At 34.9% G+C, this 22,892-nt stretch overlaps 1 protein-coding gene across 1 annotated transcript in view; it reads left to right on the top strand.

The window, feature by feature from the left end:
• The window catches only part of LOC129220818 (DNA-dependent protein kinase catalytic subunit-like), a gene marked incomplete at its 5' end in the record, with an annotated part of 269,314 nt that overhangs the window by 63,829 nt on the left and 182,593 nt on the right, over positions 1–22,892 (top strand). The window contains 3 exons of the mRNA XM_054855249.1: positions 2,000–2,118; positions 4,189–4,283; positions 10,813–10,915. Coding sequence (XP_054711224.1) covers positions 2,000–2,118; positions 4,189–4,283; positions 10,813–10,915 — 317 coding nt within the window. The remainder of the gene's footprint in view (positions 1–1,999; positions 2,119–4,188; positions 4,284–10,812; positions 10,916–22,892) is intronic.

The following is a 22,892-nucleotide window of genomic DNA, read 5'->3' as shown; positions in this document are numbered from 1 at the left end:
CATTACTTCTTGTTCCCCCTCCCCCTCTCTTTCTCTCAAAGAGTGAGATCATTTGAATAATCTTAACTGATGCAAAATCCAAACATTAAATACACATCTTCTGTTTTATCCCTGCTTATACACATTTATCTCTTCAAATGGAAAATTACAGTAAAAATAAATAACTAAAAAAATAATATATTTTCTAAAATGGAGACTTTGATTGTTTTTGATATTGTGGTTATTACACATTGGTTCATTCCTTTTGTTAATTGTTGGTTCTGTTTCTAAACAATAATCTTACACTTTTTCTTTAAATTTCTTGCACATTCATTGAATCATTGATTTAACAAGTCAGTTGCAAAACATCAACTTGAAACACCTTCCCTGTATAGATTTCGGGAATAGACAGGCCTTTTGTTGTTGACCACAAAACCTAAAGCTTATAGAGCATGGTCATGTCAGATTCACCACAAAGTGAACTAAGTATTTAAAAAAAAGCAGAACAATGATCATCACTAACACCTCTACAATCCTAAAACTGACGCCTAGTAAACATTATAAAAAATGGTAGAAAAAGCACATGGCAGAAGATATGATCGTATTAGTTGTGCTTCTGTAAACACTTCAGCTAAAATATGGTGTTGCTGATCCAATGCATTTAGGAAAAATGTAGAAATCGTAGAAAAGAGTGCTAACATTCTGAAGTGGCATGTAGAAAATTAGGTGATATGTTTCCACTTAAAAATAGAAACTTGACTTTTTTTTGAAAAAAGTAGAGCCATGCCACATGAGTGTCTCAAATCTACTTTGATAGCTTGAGATACAATGATGCCATCTGAAGATTTTTCTGCTGAGGCACAAAATCCAATTTTGCTAGTTGATAGTCAGAAAATTAAATCATGTAGCTATATATTACTTTTAGAAACATTTTGACTACCAAGGTCAAGAAAGTTAAAACACTGGTGGTGTAGAGGTGGTGGTGGTGTCAAGTCCATGGGAAGAGCTATGTAAATCCATGTGTCTGCAAAACACAGTTGGCCAGCTCCTTGATGTTGCTGGAGTACAAACTGATGTCTTTTGGAGAGAATTCCCCATGCCAGGCCAGAGATCTTAAAATGGCAGGGCACTCAAAAATATGATTTCTTGTGAGTAGGACATCATCACAGTTACTGCAGGGACGGTAGGTTCTATTACCATCTCTCTGGATCAGTATGCCTCTAAAGTGACCAGTTCAAAGGCAGGTGATAGTTTGGTAAGGTCTCTGCATTTATTTCATATATCAGCGAGTTTTTTGTTTTGATGGTGTTTTCTCTTAAACAGAACTTTTCGATAGCGTTAGCATCATTAAGAGAGACCTTGATGGAAATTTCATTATTGCGATTTCCCCCTTCCTTGGCAACTCGGTCTGCCTCTTCATTTCCAGGGATGCCTACATGCGCTGGTATCCACTGCAGTATACATATCTTGTTTAGTTTGTTAATTTCTTCCAATTGATGATCCAACATGATGATGAATCCAACAGGCCGAAGTCCAACCTTCTCGGAGGCCATGGCAACAACTTTTCCATGGGAGATCTTTTAAGTTAAAACACCTGCAAAATCATAAAGTAAGGAACATTTTTCACAACAAAAAATACATTTTGTAATACAAGGGGAGGGGGGGGGGATTTGCAAGATTGGAGCAGAAGTTACATCCCATTGCAGTGATATTAATTTGTAAATTTCATTACCAGTTTGTTTAAAAGTTATTGATATTGTGGAATTTCAAAAGTTGAAAACATGCTTTTATTTATATTGAGCAAATTATCAACCAGAATGCAAAGTTCCGAAATTGCGAAAAATAAATTATTATTAACAAGAAGAATTTCAAAACTAAATGCATGTGGCTAAATTTGGCTAAAATAGTGGTATAAATTAATAATTGAAACAAAGTTGTTAGTTTTCCAAACCAATTTTGATGGACAGTTTTTAAGGGAAATAAATGCTTGCTTCTAAATTTGAAAATTTTCTTCTTGCAGGCAGAAAATGGTCATGCAGAGAATCTTTTAAGGAAGCTTAACAGCTTTGCTTTGCATTCTAACCCCTTCAAAAGAATGGGAGCTGCTTTAACTTTCAACAGTATTTATACTATATTCAGGTAAATAATGTGTTTTTTCATGTTTTCCTATCTTTCATTATTGGATTTCCATACAAGCTAAAGCTTTGACATTTCTGATCTATCTCTATTTATAGAAATGTTTTTTTTTTGCACCTAATATTAACTAAAATTAAATTAAAAACTATGGAACCATTTTCTTAAGAATGTGGAATTCACTCTTTCCCGTTGTCATTTTTCCTCTAATTACTTTTCTTTGCCTCCCCCCTTTTTTCGTTTTTCTTTTTTTAAGAGGAAAAAATCAGGGTTCGTACGCTCCGGGAATTCCGGGAAAACCGGGAATTGTCAGGGAAAATGACACTCAAAAATGTCAGGGAAAAGTCGGGGAGTTTTCAAATTTTGTCCTCCAAACATTATTTTTCCATTTTTTCCCCAAGGAATTAAGTACCGTGAGATCTAGTCTTCGTTTTTATTGTGATTTCACGAAAAAAATTGTAAATTTTTATCTAAACCGACGCTGGCACTTAAAAACTGCAATCGAAAAATGAATTTTTTTTTACAACAAAAAATGCGCCAAAAGAGCGAAGATTTTCTTGCATGGAGTCAGTGAGGGGAACGCATTTCTTTCTACTGCCTAAAGTTTTAGATGGGTTGCCACAACATTCTGTTCGTTTCAGGGTTCGTACGCTCCGGGAAAACCTGGAATTATCAGGGAAAATGACATATAGTCAAAAATGTCAGGGAGTTTTCCAAATGTGTCCCCAAAAATTTTCTTTTCCCAATTTTTTTCCAGGGAATTTTGTTTTATGAGATCTAATCTTCATTTTTATCGATGTATTTAAAAAAAATTGTAACAATTTTAAAGCAATGAAAAAAGTGGCGACCCAAAAAATCTTCAGCAGCCGCCATTTTTTCTCTCAGTAGTTCCCAAGGGAAAAAAAATCAGGTGAACAGGAATTATGCACAAACTCAACAGGAGAGAAGACAGTTTACTGCTTCGGAAGCACAACCTGTGGATGGGAGGGTCGATCGGGGAAAATCTTTTTTTTTTTTTTGATCGGAAAATCATTTCAGCTACGTGTGAAACGTAGTCGCCATCTTTGGTCATTCACAAGATAGAAGTAGATACGATCCTAAAATGTTTAAGTTTCTAAAAACAAAGTAGAATTGGATGTTTTCTTTAATTGAAAACTGATGAAAATAACAAAAAATGATCTGCAAATTGTTTTTCTATTATTATTATTATTATTGTTTAAAGTAATTTTCTTGAGAAATGAAAAATTTTGTTCTTAAAACTTAATCTTATCCTCACTGCCTTGGACGCAAATGTGATAAAAACTTTTCAATGAATTGTAGTTTCATGAAGATTTATTATTTTTTAATTGTCTTCATGCGACAAATTAAAAAAGTTATTTCTTATTTTTGGGCATAGCCGCCATATTTGGTCATTCCCAAGATGGAAGTACACAAGACTTTTTAAGTGCCTAAGTTCCCGAAAACGGCATTGGATGTTAATAGCAATGCAAACTATTGAAAACAACACAAATTGTGCCTTTTTTTCCGGATAATTTGTAATTATTTTCTGGAAAAATGCAAAATTTAATCTTCATAACATTTTTTTTGTTTTAATTGATTTACTCTTATGTGCTAAATATTGACTATTTTGCTTTTATTGTAGTTTTTTAAGTATTATTATTTATTACTACTTTTATACTACAAATCCAAAAATCTACTTATTATTTTAAATTGTTAAATTGTTAAATGATATGTTTATAGTAAACTTCATTTTAAATTGGATTTTTTTTTAAATTAGCTTTTAAAGGGTTAAGTACTGTAGAAGCACTTATTTTCGCAAAAATGAAGGTATCAGTGATTTCACGAGCTAAAAATTTAGCGAATTCTTATGAACAAAACCAAAAGTTGATCATATAATAAAGTCAAAATAATTCGAAAGGCTACAAATTTCGTTATTATGATGGGCTCACGAAAACCCCGAAAGTTAAAACCTCACGAAAATTAGTGCTTTTACAGTGGTACATTACATGTTTCATGCTACGTCATTATCTACCACATAGTTACTAAAAAGAAAAATTTCATTTGTTTTATTTTTAGATCTGATGACAATCTTATAGGAAAATATACTTTGCATCTCTTGATCCTTTTCGTTGATAGTTTAGCTATGGCTCATAGTGATGATAGATCATTAGGTGAGCAATGCGCTTTTGTCATTTATGTGTTTATAGGTTTAATTTCTGCAGTAAATGTATCATCTTTTGTAGGACTCGACCGATGCATCGGCCTGGCCGATACATCGGCGCCGATGGTTCAACAATTTAGCCATCGGCATCGGCATCGGCGGCCGATGCTAACTTGCAGGAAACATCGGCCCATCGGCCTTAAAATACATCGAAAAGCCGATGGAATTGGCCGATGTTTTTGAGAGGAAAAAAAAAGGACCAATGCTGTTTTACTTTTTAATACATAAGAAAGGGAGTTATTGTTTTCTTATAAAAATTTTTACTTGAATTTCAGTATGAATTTCTATTTTAGTCACCCCTGAAGGAATTTTTAATTTTGCATTCAGGTACAAACAAGTTAATTATTGCGTTGTTTCTTGCAGCTGGATGTACGTATATATCTCTCATAAGTCATAACTCAAAAATGGGTAAGCTGTAGAAGGTTAAATTCTCACATGTGGGGTGTGCGTACGTTCCAGTTGTGCACTTCCCTTTTGTTTTCGATCGGGTGCTCTGAAAAGCCAGTTTACTCATTTTTTGTGGCTATTAATTACATATTTCATCATTTGGTGATATATTGCCGAATTGGAGAACATGGAAACAAATATGAGATGGTAAAACCGTTTTTTGGGTCATTTTGTTAGATTCCCGTTGAACCGAGGGTAATTTTTAATTTTTTTGATATTTGTAATAGGAATCACAGTAATGCAGTCTTTTATGTATCGCTTCGGTGGAGTTACAAGTTTGGGGCCCGTCGAAGTACATTTTGCGGCCCCATTTCTCTATCACAGAAGTTGTAAAACATTTATCATAAGCACTTTTGTAACTTCAACGGTGCCCCTATGGTTATGGGGCCTCTCGCGCAATTTCAACATTTGCTAAATTTTAAATCCGCCACTGCACGTCAAAACAAACTCGGGTGCAAGTGTTAAAAGGTTTTTTCTGGCCATGTTTATGATTATTTTGAACTCTATTTTTTACGACTATTTTTTCAATTTCCGAGAACACTTGCGTGCCCCTCCTCCCACTCCCTCAATTTTTGAAATTAAACTCTAGTTGTACTTCTGAGTTGTTTAAAATTAACACCATTCATAAAATTAGAGATTTGTTTTTCAAACTTTATCTATTGTTTAGAAAGAATTTAGAGCATTAATGAAAGAAATTGATTAAAAACGTTTTGAATGGTAACATAATTTGGAAATCAATAGGACTTGTGAATTTTTTCTTCGAAAGTGTTGAAGTAGATTCAGAAACTCTTCCGAGGCGTTGGTGGTAGCGGTTCTGTACTAAAAAAATGAGGCCGAAGTTGGGGCCGAAGTGTGAGTTACTCCAAAATCAGAGGGTGACCCCCCCCCCCCCCAAACCCTCCCTCGTCGTTTCAAGCATTTCTTAAATATTTAGCGATGATTTATTTTGGTCAAGAAATGTCATTTTGCGTATTTCTCATACTTGTTTCACCTATATTTCGTAATGCGCCATCTTTTTTGCATCATTAATAGCGATCGATTTTTTTTTTCTGTTGTAAGTAACTATTTTTATGTATTTATATAAAATCAATGAATAAGTTATTTTCGTTTTTTATAGAATAGTTTCAAGGATTTTCTATTATGCAATTTTTTAAATTTCAGAAAATTATTGTTAAATTGAAAAATTTAATTTGAACTTGTTTGTAAAGCTTCATAAAAGATTAAACAATCAAATTGTTCAATATTATGTGCAAACAACAGATCAAGTATTATATTTATTCAGTTATTAACTTAATGCAAATATTGAGTTTGTTTATTGTAGCTGCGTTTTAAGAACCTCGCTCTTTTCATGGGTATTTCTTTTTTCAGCAAAATTTATGTCACTGTTATAGATTTTATGAATAATGCAAACTTTTCTATTCATAAATTTTAAATAAGTACAAAAATATTTCTATTATGATTTAATATTGTAATTTATCTGTTATCTTTTTCGTTTAATTTAATGACTAAAAAATGTCTACGTGCAATCTTTTCAATTTAATTGCGTAATTTGTTGACGGTTTCATAGTTTATTCTTTTCTCTTTTTTTTCAATGATTAAGCAACATAATTTAATGTTTTTAAACTATTTTTAATGTACCTAAATCCATACATTATTACAATATTACAATATTACGATCCAAAAGTTCAGGGACAAGCTGTATAAAACCTTACCCAGAATTGTTCACATTACCGAAGCACATCCACCTTCAAAAGGTCACCTTGAGGGATTATGTACTTCTGCCAGTGTTCATATAACTTTTGGAATCACTCCTGGGAGCCATTTTTCGCTACCTTCTTATGATGCAGCTTTATCTTCTCCTGACGGAAGAAAGTGGCGTCCATGCAAATGATTTTTTTGCTGGGAACAGGTAAAAGTCACACGAGCTAAGTCCGACGAAACCTTATGTTATTTGTTTGTCATATCAGAGTATTGACCAATCGAACCGTGCATCCTCAACATGAAAGTTGCCATCGTCCCCACGATGAATTTAAAGTAGCAGCGCAAGAGGCCTTTTAGGAGGTTGCGAAAAATGACTTCCAGGAGTGCTTCTAAAAGCTATACGAATGTTGACAGAAGTGCATAGTCGTCCAAGGTTATTTTGTAGATAGTTGTGCTTCGGTAACGTGAACTATTCAGGGTAAGGTTTTATACAACTTGTCCTCGAACTTTTAGATCATACTACGTACGTATGAGTTTTCAACTTACTATTTCATAACGTTTTTGAGTGACGAAAGTTTACGCGCATGAAGACATCACAAGGAAATTTGCGATAATTAACTGATGAGGAGTTCAAAATGGATATTTTGGTCATCTATATGTTCTTAGGTACATATGCATGTACAGATGTGCCGAAAAAACTTGTGAAGTTTAAATTAGGTGGTCGTAAAATAGAAATTTAGGTCAAGAAATTTGATTTTTTTTTTTTTTTTTGTGATTACGATTTTTTGTAGAAAGGAAGTTAAGTGAAATGAATCAGTGATCCTTTTAATCCCTGATAATCTTATCAATTTATTTCTGTTTGATTTTTTTTTTTTTTTTTTGCCATCGACCAACGGCATCGGCCATCAGCCATCGGCCAATTGGAGGAAAACAATCGGCCATCGGCCATCGGCCGTCTTTGAACAATCGGCCAACAATCGGCATCGGCCCATTGGCCAAAAAATACCATCGGTCGAGCCCTAATCTTTTGCTCTACTCATTTTTAATTTTGAAATTTTTTGTACAGTTTGTTTATCAGAATTATTGGCATGTATGGAGTTTGTACGTGTGAATTTGTGCAGTTTGCCCTATTATTATGCAGTTGTATGGTTAAGGTGTTAAATTTTTACATCTTAATTATTAGTATTGGAATTGATGATAAGTGCTTTTCACAGACTTATCATCAATTTCAATGTTTTTTTTATAATTGAATACTAAATTTCAATTATTCTGCTTATTTGCAAGTCATCTTTACATGCATTAACATACAAGGGAGAACCTGAACTTCATATGCTGAATGTCTTACTTACTCTTTGATGTCACACAAGCCACTAGCAATTAAGTTCAATCTTGGTTCCGCAAACAAGGCTATCACATGAAAGAAGTTTTCATTTTGAAAATGTGCACTGATCAATATCATACTTTTCTGAATATCTCAGGGTTGGTGCACTTCTGAAATCCTCAAAAAGGGTTTGAAAAAAAAAATTCATTTTCAAGTGCTTGAAAATATTGAAAAAGCTTAAAAAGTTAATATAGAGCTTGAATTCTTCAAGAATTCATTTCATTGTGCTTAATTAAAAAGAAAAAAATATCTTGAACATTTCAACATTGAACTTGTAATTTGCAGATTACTGGTTCCCTTGTTTGTGATTGCAATACTTTTGCATCTTGCAAATATTTTAATGTTCTTGTAAAATATTATTTTGGCATATGCTACTTTTGATTTTCTTATTTTTTATGCATGCACTTGCACACATAGATATATTTACTCATCCATATATATATATATACTAGCAAAAATACCCGGCGTTGCCTGGGTCAGTAATAATTATTAGAAAAAATCGTTACTTGCTTTTGTTTTTTGTTTTAAGTAAAAAAATTTAAAACACATCTTTTTGACGTGATTAAAAATCGAGTTACTTCCTTACCCATAAAACTAAAATAGCAATAAGTATAAAGAACAAAGTAGTATTGATTTAGAAACGAAAGCACTATATTTAAGCATATACAAATTTAAAAAACATGAAATTAATCTTCTCATGTTTAAAAAGATTAATCTGTTGATACTTTTTTTTTAACATGGAGTCTAAAACCTTCTCTGTATGGTTAATTAAGTACGAAGTGATTAAAAAAAAGTAGCTGCGCTTGTAATCCCCTTATACTTGCTTTAGTTATTTCCGGAAATTTCAATCATTGTGGCTCTTGGTGCGATTTTACCGAATTTGCGATAGTCGTTTCGAGGTACCTTCGATGATGCTCCCCCATTCTTTGCTTACTTTGTAAAACGATATGATATTAATTTTCGTTACAGAGATATCGTCGCCAGATGCTGAGATATTTTTGGTCACCATAAAATGGCGCTAAACAGTTTCATCCGAAATGTTACCAAAATAAGTAATAAAATTTGGTGATTGTTTGAAATTGTGCAAAAAGGAAAATTAATGGAAGTTTTTGTGCTGTTATAAACAATAAATTAAATAAAGTACGGATTTGCCTAATTTAGTTGCTGGATTATTTAACACAGTAAAAAAAGTCTTTTAAAAATTCTTTGATTGGCGATATTTTGTTTACATGGTGAAAGCTGAGAAACATTATGACGTAGTCTTCGGCTTCGAAAACAGCAACGTTGAAAAAACTGCCAAATGCATCAGCTACGGAAATCTTTCTGCAAAAATTTTGGCGATCTGCTGGTTGTTTGGATAATGAGTAAGTGTTCAATTAGCATAAATAATAATAAAAACCATTAATTACATTAAAGTTCCGTTTAAATGGAAAATCATCAGCTAAATCATGTATTATTTGCCAATCTTGTGCAAAAATCTTACTTCAAGATTTGACTTGAGAAAAGCCTTGAACAATCACGAAAAGCAAAGAAAGTCAACAATACAACAATTGTCGCTATCGACAGGGAGTTGAGATGATACACTAAATACTGTATTGAGTTGAGGAAAGCCTTCGAACATGGATCTAAAAAGCTCATAACTCGTTTTTTATTCTACTTAGAAATTTCGAACAGTTGCCATCTTCAGCAGAAAAATCAGAGCTTTCGATGGACATATAATGTAAATATGTGCAAGTATTTTTTCATCCCAATATTAGAGAATTTATGCAAAAATTGTGTTTTATTGCCCCCCTAAGGGGGTTTTGCCCCCCATAACGGGACGAAAACTACCCTATGTGTTATTCTGATGCATAAGCTATATTATTGTAAAGTTTCATCAAAATCCGTTCAGTAGTTTTTGCGTGAAAGAGTAACAAACATCCATACATCCATCCATACATCCATACAGACAAACTTTCGCATATATAATATTAGTAAGATATATATATGCATGGTGAATTTTACCTACTCTGCAAAACAAAAAATGTTGATAGAAGGGCCTAAATGGAGCATAGAACCACCCATTATCCTGTCCAATTCGTAACCGTAACTGAGTTACGGTAGATAGAAGGAAAATGAGTCAAAAAAATTTCTGAGAAGAAAACATTTCTGAAATTCCTGAGATATCTACAAGCAAAATAAGTACATTTTTAAAAAGAGCAAACAAAATCTTATAAAATGACACTTTTTTCATGGAGATATTTACAATTTTCAGCAAGCTATATAAGCTTTGAAACATTCAAAGTACTCAAAGTTGAATTGGTGCCCAAATCTGTAAATGGCATTTTCAAAACCAATCGTTTGAGCTACAATCAGTCAAATCTACCAAAATCTGGTCACCTCACTAGCTTTCAAATGATATAACAGCAAATCATAATGCTGTTCAAGTTCGGTGGAAATTAAGCCTTTTTTTCGAAAGATTGAAATCAGCGTTGGTCAAAAAAAGGGACTAGTAAATGTGTCACAGCATGTAAGTGCAAGATCCATCTGTAAATTACTACCCCCATCAGATATTTGAACTACTCTGCAAAAGGCCTACAAATCACTTTTTGTTTTAGCTCAGCCTCTGGATCAACATTCATGAACTTTGATTAAAAAATGCAAGTGGGCTTGACTTTTTCAATAAAACTCAAGTTTTTTCCAGCCCTGGTTACAACTACTTTTTCAAAATACCTACTGCTCTTATCAACTTCAAAAATTGTTTTTTATGGTATCATAATTTATATTGTTGACAAATCTTGCTATGATGCTTAGCAATGATGTAAGATAACTAGTGCTCGCTACATTTATTTAAGTGGTAAAATGGGATATTTCATATAATCAGCATGAAACCTAATATTCTGTAGCTACTGTTTGAGGTTGTCAATTTCACAACTGAATGAGGCTAATGACTTGAATTTTTTCCCATTAGGTACTCAAACGCAATGTGTAACGGCTTTAAATCACATTGAACGCATCATTGCTGTGAAGCATAAACATTTGTTAAAAACTGAAAAAACTAGAAAGAAGCCAGCGTAAGTTTTTTTTTTTTTTTTTTTTTTTTTTTTTGCATCTTCTAGCTTAAAAATGTTGCAATTTAATTTTTGTATATTATCACTTATACATATTATCCATTTTGTGCTTAGTGCAGTGAACTTCATCTTAAGCATTGCAATAAGAATCAATGGTAAATTACTATAGTTGGGGAAAACCTAACCTGTCAGCGTAATAACGATGTCATTACGATCTGCCTAGCCTTTACAATGTTGCCAGGTTAGGTGTGCCCAGAGGCGGACGGGCCCTAAACTTTTAATGTGGAAAAAAAATTCATGCCGGCCCCATCCAAAAAAGTTTGGCTGTAGTTTTCCAAACCTAAAAAGTTCCTAGTGTGTTTTTTCAAAAAAAAAGGGGGGGGGCTCCTCCAGCACCCCCCCCCCCCCGCTGAAATACCAAGATTTTTTTTTTTAGAAATCCTTATTTAACTTTTCATTTCAAGCAAACTAGTGGGCAGATTGATTTAAACCAAGCATACAGCAAACGTCCATAATATACAGATGATATTTCAAGGATCTAACTTTCTCAAAAATATTTGCAAGCTTAAATTGCTCTACGCAATAAAAAAAAACCACTGTGAAAACTTCGTGGCTTCTTTGAAAATCCGCATTTAAGTGTATTTCGTTTATGTAAAAGTGAATAAAAATCTTATTTAAAACAAAACGTAATACATTTGGGGCAGTGAGACGCAAAGGAGTGTAAGTAGACATTTTCAAGTTTTGAGTAAAACTCGTATAAAGATTACATCCTAGGTTGGCTTTCAATGAATTTTTTTCTAAATCATGCTGTACAGCGGCATCTACCAGGGCTACTAGTACCATCTCTTGCCCCAAGACAGAGGAGGGGTCCACCTACCATTTGTACTGGTTATCTCCAATTTTTTAATTTTACCTCTTGTGCATCCCTTTGCTTCTCATTACCTCATATGGCCATGAGCAGTACTATTTACCCTTTAGAAAAAACTCTTTATTTTAAAAACGTCTTTCCTTAAAATTGTATTGTACGTATTCAAACCAATTAAAAAATTACATAAACCAAACGTAATACACTGGTGTGCAAAAATTAAGGACGAGACGGTTTTTTCAATATAACTTTGTACAAAAGCTTTCCAAATCAACACATTTAATACCGTAAGATCCCCAATACGTAAGGACATGTGTAATGTAAGCAACACTTACTAAAAGAGAAATCAGAGGGATAAAAAGAAGCTTTATTGGAAAAGTAGCATGGAGCGCAATGCGACTGAAGGCCGAAACATCCCTGTGATGGGTGTCCAGCAAGAAACATCCGGTCTTTAGTAGGGGATATGATCTCCCCTGACTGCTAGGCAGGTTTCACAGCGTCTTCCTATGCTGAGAATGAGGGTGTCAATGAGTTGTTGAGGCATTGCTGCCCATTCGTCTTGCAGCGCCAATCGAAGCTCCCGAATCGTTACTGGTGGTAAGGTACGAGCTGCAAAGCGTCTGCCTAGAAAATCCCATACATGCTCGATGGGATTGAGATCCGGAGATCGTGCCGGCCAATCCATACGTTCAATATCCTCACTCTCTAAGAGCTGTTCGGCAGCTACTGTGCGATGACATGGTGCATTGTCGTCCATGAAAAGGAACTGCGGACCCATAGCGCCTCTAAAAAGACGCACATATGGAAGAAGAATCTCGTTACAATAACGGGTCCTGTTGACTGAACCTGCGTCGAAGATGTGAAGGTCTGTACGACTACCAAGCATGAAAGCTTGGTTGGCATAATTAAAGTTAAGTTTAAAATCCAGAAGTTAAGATATTTAAACTAAGCCAACATTAACTGGCCGTGTAATGTCAAGTTGGAGACAAGCAAAAAACATGTTTCAGAAAAATACATTTATTAAATATGACTAGAATAACATCCCCATAAAATACACCCCCAAAATATCATAACAAAAGTGGTTCCAGAATATAAAGAAAAATGTCACCAAGATGTCGATGCAGTCACTTGCCACTCCGAAGGATCAGGTAGAAAACGCACAAAAGGTCCGCCGAATCACACTTCAGGAATGTCCGGACTGAACAGGCAACATTACACAATACGTAGATCGGTAAACATCACAGGTAGACACGTGGAACTCACATCCCCGACATTTTAATTGGCCGGACACAACACAACAGGTTCTTCACCTGGACTCACTAATTCCAGGACTTGGAAGATTAAACATCACATACCACAAAAACCCCCGCTAGCATCGCGGGGAAAAACCCCCCACATGTGAGCCGGACTAGGCTTCACGATCAGAACCAACCACTGGGGATCGTTGAAAGAAGAAAAACGAGACAGAGATCGCTGCCACTCGCCACAATATATATGTTTTATCAACCAATGAGATTCCATGCCTCGATGACGTCACCACACTAACTTCTACTTCGACCATCACTCATTTGCATATTCCACTACCGCGAATATTCGTACTCCTCTCCATAGCACGTGCGGTCAACAAGTGGAATTAATTCGAGTCGATCAGGTGACAACTCAACTTTTCTGAATCGACACATCGAGACATGCAATCTCCGATGGTTTCAGTAAACAGTCGCCATTAATTATGGCGTGGGGGAATCGTCGATTGAAGTGTTAGCACCAACTAGTTGACAGGTTCTACTTTTACCAGACTGGGCTTAAAGTAGGTACACTTAACTTTAAATTATTTTCTTTAAATTATCGGCTGTGGACCGAGAATAAAAACTAAATAAAATAAAATAATATTTTATGCTAACAAATTCCCCCCTTCTCGGTTACACAGCACGATACACTTCAAAACGACATGAAAACTGACATATTTCAAACAACAATTAAAAAAAAATTTTTAAACACTTTTGAGAAACATTGAAAAATTTACACATTTGAATATTAAACTTTTACATTTTCATAATTACCAAAAATGAGTTTGCACATTTTTTTCAATGTACCCCGAGTCAGAGGCTTGGTAAACGTATCCGCAGGATTTTCTGCGCTTTTCACATATTTTAATTCAAATGTATTTTCCTCTACTAAGTTTCTCAAAAAATGATATCTGACATCAATATGCTTTGTTCTGGAATTTTCTATAGGGGAATTTGAAAATTCTATTGCAGCTATATTGTCACAATTAATTACAGACCCGTTAAATTTATATCCAGCTATTTCAAAATGTGATGTTTCTTCTAAAATTCTTTTTAACCACACCACCTCTTTTGCTGCTTCTGTCAAAGATATATACTCAGCTTCCATGGTGGACAATGAAACACACTTTTGTTTAAATGTTCGCCAGATAATAGGTACTTTGTCAATGTAAATAATAATTCCCCCCATCGAAATCCTATCGTCCCTATTTGCAGCATAGTCTGAGTCAGAAAAACCATTGATTTTAATTTCATTTATTGCAGATAGACTTAATTTATAATAATTTGTATATTTTAAATAACCTAAAAGTCTTAATAAACACTGCCAATGTCTTTTACCCGGATTTGCTTGAAATTGAGATAATAAATTAACTGTATATGCAATATCCGGTCTAGTTTTCCCTGCTATATAGGACAAACATCCCAATAAATTGCGATAAGGTACTTTCTCCATTTCTTTTATTTCTTGGTCCGTTTTTGGACAATCACCTAAAGACAAAATTGTACCTTTCGCTATTGGGAGGGTCGAGTATGGGTATTGATACTTTTCAAAATTTTCACAAACTGTCTTAATATAAGAATTTTGGTGTATATAAATTCCCCCATTTATTTCTTCAAATTCTACCCCCAATAATTTTTTAGTTCTCCCTAATTCTTTAATATCGTAATGTTTTGATAAATCCTGAATTGTTTCCTGAATTATGATTTCATTTTTTCCAAAAATTATTATATCATCTACATACATCAATAAAAACACATTTCTGTTTCTTGTATAGACACAGTTACTACATTTAAATTTCAAAAAATTTAGACCTTGGAGAACCCTATCAATTTCCAGGTACCAATTTCTCCCCGATTGATGGAGACCATATAGCGATTTCTTTAGACGGCATACCCAGTCTTCTTTTCCCGGGATTACAAAACCCTGTGGTTGTCGCATATAGATTTCTTCATGCAAATCAGCATAAAGATATGCGTTTTTTACGTCTAATTGAAAATGGCTCCAACCCAGGAATATCACCAGAATTGAGAAAAACATTCTTATCAGGGAGAAATTGATAACTGGGGAGAAAACCTGAGAATACGATTCACCTGCCACCTGCCTGTTTCCCATCGCAACCAATCTGCTTTTAAATCTGGCAATTTCCCCTTTAGCATTCCTCTTCAAGTCATAGACCCACTTATTACCAAGTACTGGTTTACCAACTGGCTGGGGAATTAACTGCCACACCCCCCTTTCTTGAATCACTTTCATTTCTTCTGACATGGCTTCTTGCCAATGTTTTACTTCTGGGGTTTTCAAGCATTGATTATAGTTTTGTGGAATTAGCACTTCTGACAAATTTGCCTCTGGCTCGGGTTCCATTTGTTCCTTAGGAGAATTAAAAATATCAAACAAAGGATTATCAGGTACATTTTTACTTTTGAAATCAAATAGTTCAGGATTGTAAACAATGTTATTCTTCTTACAATATTTTTCTACATCATTGGGTGACCTTAACCTGGTTTTATTTCCCTTTTCATAGTAATAGATATCAGTACGGTCCCCTTTCTTTCTTTTTACTGCATCCCTCACCCATTCAATTTCCTCACAAGGGGTGGGAGCCTTTCTTTCATCTATCTCTTTATCTAAGAGAACTTCACTAATAGGTTTAATAAAAGAATAATCATCATCATTGTCTACATTCCCATTCAAGTTTGATTTCCCCCAAATTAAATTTTCCCTGAAGACCACATTAATAGTTTCAAAAATTTTCTTTAGCTCTGGGTCCCAAATTCTGTACCCTTTTGCTTTGGTTGCGTAGCCCACCATTATGCCTTTCTTACTTCTCGAGTCAAATTTCTTTAGGTTTTGTTTTTGCATGCCTCTGTAGGCAATACATCCAAACCTCCGGAAATGCCTTACTGAAGGCCTGTTTCCCCAGAACAGCTCAAATGGGGTTTTCCCCCTTTCTTTTCGGACTGTTCTATTCCTAACATAATTAAAGCATAAGGCGGCTTCCGCCCAAAATTCTTCCCTTAGTCCAGAGTCTTTCAGCATTGCCCTAACCCCATTCATTAATGTCAAATTGTATCTTTCTACTACCCCGTTCTGTTCGGGAATATAAGGGTTGGTTCTTTCTATGCTGATGCCTTCTTTAATTAAGTGGGTCTCAAAATTAGAATTTGTGAATTCCCTCCCATTATCAGACCTTATGGCCAAAATTTTCTTGTTGAGGGCTCTCTCTACATGCCTCTGGTATCTAAGGAAATATCCAAAAGCTTCATCTTTTGACTTTAGAAAGTAAATAGTGGACTTCCTTGAGAAATCATCAATTATGGAAAAAATATATCTTTTCCCCCCTAGTGACTCCACCGGAAATGGCCCTGCTAGATCCATGAAAAGAAGCTCAAGTTGTCTTTTAGACCTTATCCCTGGAGTGGGCTTAAATGAACACCTTCTTTTCTTTGCAATAATACAAGGCTCACAATCTGGCCGGTTTCTACTTTTTATATTAAGTCCTTTGACACAGTTCTTCTTTTCAGTTTCCAAGATACTGTCATAATTAATATGGCAAAACCGTTCATGCCACAACTCCAGGTCTAATCCTTTGACCTCGGTTACATTTACATTTGCTGGTGAGTCACTACTTTGATTACTTAAAAATGAAGTGGGTTTTACAAAATACAATTTATCAATTAAAAATGCAGAAAAAAGTTTGATACCATCATTATTAAAAATACATATTTTACCAGGATACCACCTTAATGAAAAACCAAGACTGTCTATCCTGGATCCGGAAAGCAAATTTCGTCTAAGTGTTGGAGCATAATAGACCTCATTCAATGTGATGGTTACTAGCTTACCATCTGTTTTAATTTCGAAAACAATTTTTCCTACCCCCTCGACTTGACTATTTACATTGCCCACAGCTACTTCCATTTTTGTATTTTTAACAGGCCTCAATTCACAAAACAAGTCCCTATCTTTACAGAAATGTGCCGTGGCACCTGTATCTAGTAAAAATACTGGTATTTCCTCCTTCAAATTTGTGTTGTTGGCCTGCACTCCTGATATATTACTGATGGTGCAAAACATTCCAGCCTTAGGAGGATTACTTTGTTTGACAAAATTACGATTACCTTTATTTTGATTAGTTGGTTTTCTGCTCCAACACCGAGCCGAAATATGCCCCTTTTTCCCACATGTGAAGCAAACTCTCGTTTCAAATTTATTTATATTTTCAACTTTCCGCCCAGTCTGGTGTTTATTCTGAACTGAAAAAGCATTAACACTTGAACTACTATTTCCAAAATTTTCATTTCCTAAAAATTTTAATCTCCCCTCTTCTGCTAAAAGTTCATCCAAAACATTTGAAAAGTTAAATTTACTTTCATCCCATCTATAAATATTTTGTACTATTCCCCTAAAATTTTGATCTAAACTACGTATTAGTTGAAATCCCTTTAATTTCTCATCCATTTTATAGCCATTCTCCTCCAACTGTCGGAGCAAACACTTCAATCGAGCCGCGAACATTCCAATAGTTTCTTTTTCATTAATTCTGCTAGAAAAAAACTCCTCCCACAATCCGGCAACACGGGCTAAAGACGGAGGTTCAAAATTCAATTTCAATGACGTCCATACAGCATATGGATCGTCTAAATCATCTATTAGTTGTTTTAACTCATCCTCTATGTTGAGGTAAATAATCGCCACTGCTTGGCCCCTCCGTTTCTTTATTTCTGCCGAAATACCTTCTTCTAATTTTGTTTGGGTTAATTCCCATAAATCTCTTTCTATCAGTACCATTTTCATATTTTTCGACCATGTTGCCCAATTGCAGGAGTTAAGTTTCTTAATGTTTCGATAGTCCCTTTCCATTATTCTGAAAACTTTTGCAAATTTGTCTCCAACCAAAATGACATTCGACCGAGCTCTGCTACCACTCGGTTGGCATAATTAAAGTTAAGTTTAAAATCCAGAAGTTAAGATATTTAAACTAAGCCAACATTAACTGGCCGTGTAATGTCAAGTTGGAGACAAGCAAAAAACATGTTTCAGAAAAATACATTTATTAAATATGACTAGAATAACATCCCCATAAAATACACCCCCAAAATATCATAACAAAAGTGGTTCCAGAATATAAAGAAAAATGTCACCAAGATGTCGATGCAGTCACTTGCCACTCCGAAGGATCAGGTAGAAAACGCACAAAAGGTCCGCCGAATCACACTTCAGGAATGTCCGGACTGAACAGGCAACATTACACAATACGTAGATCGGTAAACATCACAGGTAGACACGTGGAACTCACATCCCCGACATTTTAATTGGCCGGACACAACACAACAGGTTCTTCACCTGGACTCACTAATTCCAGGACTTGGAAGATTAAACATCACATACCACAAAAACCCCCGCTAGCATCGCGGGGAAAAACCCCCCACACGTGAGCCGGACTAGGCTTCACGATCAGAACCAACCACTGGGGATCGTTGAAAGAAGAAAAACGAGACAGAGATCGCTGCCACTCGCCACAATATATATGTTTTATCAACCAATGAGATTCCATGCCTCGATGACGTCACCACACTAACTTCTACTTCGACCATCACTCATTTGCATATTCCACTACCGCGAATATTCGTACTCCTCTCCATAGCACGTGCGGTCAACAAGTGGAATTAATTCGAGTCGATCAGGTGACAACTCAACTTTTCTGAATCGACACATCGAGACATGCAATCTCCGATGGTTTCAGTAAACAGTCGCCATTAATTATGGCGTGGGGGAATCGTCGATTGAAGTGTTAGCACCAACTAGTTGACAGGTTCTACTTTTACCAGACTGGGCTTAAAGTAGGTACACTTAACTTTAAATTATTTTCTTTAAATTATCGGCTGTGGACCGAGAATAAAAACTAAATAAAATAAAATAATATTTTATGCTAACATGCCTCCCCAAACGAGAACACCGCAACCTCCATACCTGTCCCTTTCAATGATGTTCGAGGGATGATTGCGGCTTCCCCGCTCTCTCCAGATGAGTATGCGATGAGAATCGCTACTCAGACTGAATCTGCTCTCATCTGTAAAGAGTACTCGTCCCCATTCATTGTCTCTCCAATTCCGGTGTTCCCGGCACCACAGAGAACGCCTTCTCCGATGGGCAGGTGTTAGAGGTACACACTTGTTTGTACCACACTTGTCACACTGCGGCCTTCCTCCAACTTTCCAATGATTCGATCTCGGGTAAAAGCATCCAGATGCCGTCTAACAGATTGATTATTCGCCATTTCTCGCTGAGGCAGCAACTCGGTGTGATTTTAACTGCTATACGGCGTGCAATCTCTTTGCCTGAAATACTAATCTTACACCAACAACATGCTTTATACTACTCAGACACTCCCCCATTACCTCTGCCTGCATATCTGCGCATGTGCTACCGTACATCACCTTACTTAATCTTCTGATTGATCTTTCTGTCCGCTCTGCCTCTTCGTTCAGCTGATATGCTAATTTTTCGACTTCGTCCTTAATTTTTGCACACCAGTGTATATCCATTCAGAATGAATACATCACAGATCATGAGACAGTGAGAACTGATCGGAAATATCGGATAAGCCCGAATTACTATACAAAAAAAAAAAGTTTCACCCGAAAAAGTCGCCATTTGTCTCAGTGAGAAAACTGATTTTCAAAGGTATCTCTCAAAGTGTTATCTAGTGAATGAAATTTACTTGTCAGGTTCTAAGAACTAAAGTGAAAATCATGGAATATACACTTGAGGAGGGGGATTGCGGTCTCCTCCCCGGGCCCTTGGTTTTAACGTAGTTTAGATTGCCAATAATTTTAATACGGTAGTTTATATGCATGTAAAGACGGTTATGATCCAACTCCCCTCCCCTCTCCACAGAAGGCAAGTTCTGGCCGCGCTTGTGCTTTATGGTATATGTGTGGCCTATGCTACATATTAACTTGCCTTTAATAATAATATTCCACTGACTCACAACGTTTTCAAGTAAGAACAATTTATTTATCAGCTTCCAAGATTTCAAGTGAAAACGGAGAAATGTATTGGGAAAAGCAATAAGATATGCGTATTCTTTTTTGTAAATAAATATGTTCAACTAGAGTTTAACCGAAGCGATTACCCCCAAAAGGTTGATGTGGTTCCTCCAGGGGACAATGAACATTCAAAACAAAAATTTAAGTGATAATTATAATAATAAACATAAGTAAATAAACATAAATCATTATATTTTTTTCAATTTTTAAATTCTAATGATTTGTGTTTATTTATAATAATAAACATAAATCATAAGAATTTAAAAATTGAAACGAAACCGCAAATATTGAAAGTGAAAACGTATGCAAAATCAATGGTCCAGAGTTTAGACAAAAAATCATGAGTTTAAAAAAGAAATGAATTAAGTTCAGGAGGGCCATGCACATCCTCATATCTTGGACAAGCATACAAATTGTACTCAGGGCAGGTTCTGGTTACCGGAACAAACCATTCTCTCTCTTCTTTTTTTTTCTTCAAGTTTAAACTGCCAAAGTTTTTTATTCTTCCAAATCCTAAATTTTATACCAAAGAAAAAAAAAAGGAAAGAAAAAGAAAAATGTTCTGCTGTCTTTGAAAAGTACATTAATAATCTTAGTTTATTATCTCCCTTCAAAAATTAATTACTCTTGAAAAAAACATAAAAAATGTGCGTAACAATAAGTGGATAAAATTGGTACAGTATTTAGGCTTTAAATTAAAATTAAGTACAGTAAAACCTGTAAAGTTGACTACCCTTGTAAGTTGACCTCTTTTGTCAGGAACGGAATTAGTCCTATCTTATTTAATGAAGGAAAACCTCTGTAACTTGACCACCTGTCTATCTTGACCACTAATGTATGCCAAATTTGGTTTGGAGTATTGTAAAAAACCCTTTGTAAGTTTACCACTTGGTTTATTTTTTAAAACTTTCTTCAGTAAATTATTTTATTTTATTATGTATTAATTTATTATTATTGTATTATTATTATTATTTGATAGCTTTCCAAGAATGTTTTAATGCTTTGGAGACGGACTAGCATTTTACTAACTCAACAGCAGCATAAAGCTTATGCTGCTCTTCTCCAAACTTGTTTTTCATTTGTTGTTCTATTTGAGATAGTTTTTTGTACTTTGTTCAATAAAAATAGGTGTCAGTAGAAAAGTACAAAGTGTTTTCTGTCAGTTGCAATAGGTTGTGGCAATACTGGAATTGTGCTAAGGTTCGGATCTGTACATTTTGGGCCCTCTGCAACAAAATGGTTAGGGCATTTCCCTAGTGGTCAGCAGTGTCTATTTGTAAAGTTAATAAGTAGTTTTTTTTTTTTTTTAAATAACTACTTAATGCTAGCTTTTTTTTCTTTTTTTTCTTCAATTTCTAGGGCCGTTAGCTTCCTTGAGGAATGAGCCCCCGCACTGCGGGTACACAGATACGGGCTTGCTAAAGAGCCCTTCTGGCTTATTTCGAGTGCAAGGGATTAAGATATATTACATTTTAATTTCGCCTTTATGAACTGAGAGAGTTGAGCTTGTTGCTCTTTGTGCTATAAGTGTTACATAAAAAGGCTTCAAAAAGAAAGTTAGTTGAACTTGAAATTAATAAAAAGTATGAAATATTAAAATGAATTGAAAAAGGAGAAAGCCAGAGAAAATTCGCTGGCACATATGGAATTTCTAAAACTATAGTTTCTAATATAGTTTAAAACAAGGAAAAAATAACAAAACTGTTTGAATAGTATTTTTAATTATGGTTTCACTTTCAATAATGTTAAACAATGAAAGTTAGTTGAACAGAAAGAGTAATTAGGGTGAATTCCTCAAAAAATGAATACACGGTGTGAGAAATGACAAAAAGTATTTCAAAAAATTATTACTGCCCTTTATGAGTTGACCACCGGTCTAAATTGACCACCAAAGTATTGCACCGCGAGTGATCAACTTACACAGGTTTCATTGTATGCAAAAAATACCTAATATCGATTTTACGTTGCTCTAAAATTTGCTTTTTTCAAGGAAAAAGGCAAGGGGAAAGACGGATAAAAAAATGTTGGAAATCACTGTTTTAAATATTTATACTGTTTATACTTTTGTGGATTTTATCTTTGCTAAACGAAAATAGTTGAATTGGACGGTGTTAAACAAAAATGAGCAGATAAACTGATACACTACGAGGATACAAAGACGATTTAAGCCCAAATTCTGAATTAATATGCCATCTATGAAGTTCAGCTTAGACCTCAATTTACTCAAAAGTACTACTTGGTGGGTTGACCCATTTTTGTGTAACATCGTCAATTTGTTATAATTATAACCGATAGTTCAAGTTCTTATTATTTAAAGTGCTGATGACAAAAAAAAAAATAAATAAATAAAAGAAAAAACACATGATGATTAAAAATACTTACTAAACTAACTTAGAACTTACCTAAAAAAGATTCTTGTCACCGTTGGATTCAACACACATGCAATCCCATTGAGCAGTCAACACGGTGTATAACAAATAACTCGTTTTTTTCCTCGGAGACGAAAAAGAGGAGATCTCAAAATTATCTAATTGGTTGAGAAAGTCATGGATCTACCTATTGCAAAGTGCTGGGAAACATAACAAGAAAACGAAGAATGAAAAGGAAAAAAAAAGTTTTTTAGCAGACGTTTTGCTCCTATACATTCTATTCTTAGGATGGCGCCTTTCTCTTATTTCAATAAAAAAAGGTTCAATGTAATCTTTTCCCAGACAGTCTCAGATGGCCACAAAGAAAGATCCCCACCCCCAATAAAACTCCTTACCAGAATTCCAGG

Source organism: Uloborus diversus, chromosome 4 (genome assembly GCF_026930045.1).
Source record: "Uloborus diversus isolate 005 chromosome 4, Udiv.v.3.1, whole genome shotgun sequence".
Taxonomy (NCBI): Eukaryota; Metazoa; Arthropoda; class Arachnida; order Araneae; family Uloboridae; genus Uloborus; species Uloborus diversus.
Note: the sequence above shows the minus strand (reverse complement) of the source record. Positions and strands in the feature narration are given on the sequence as shown.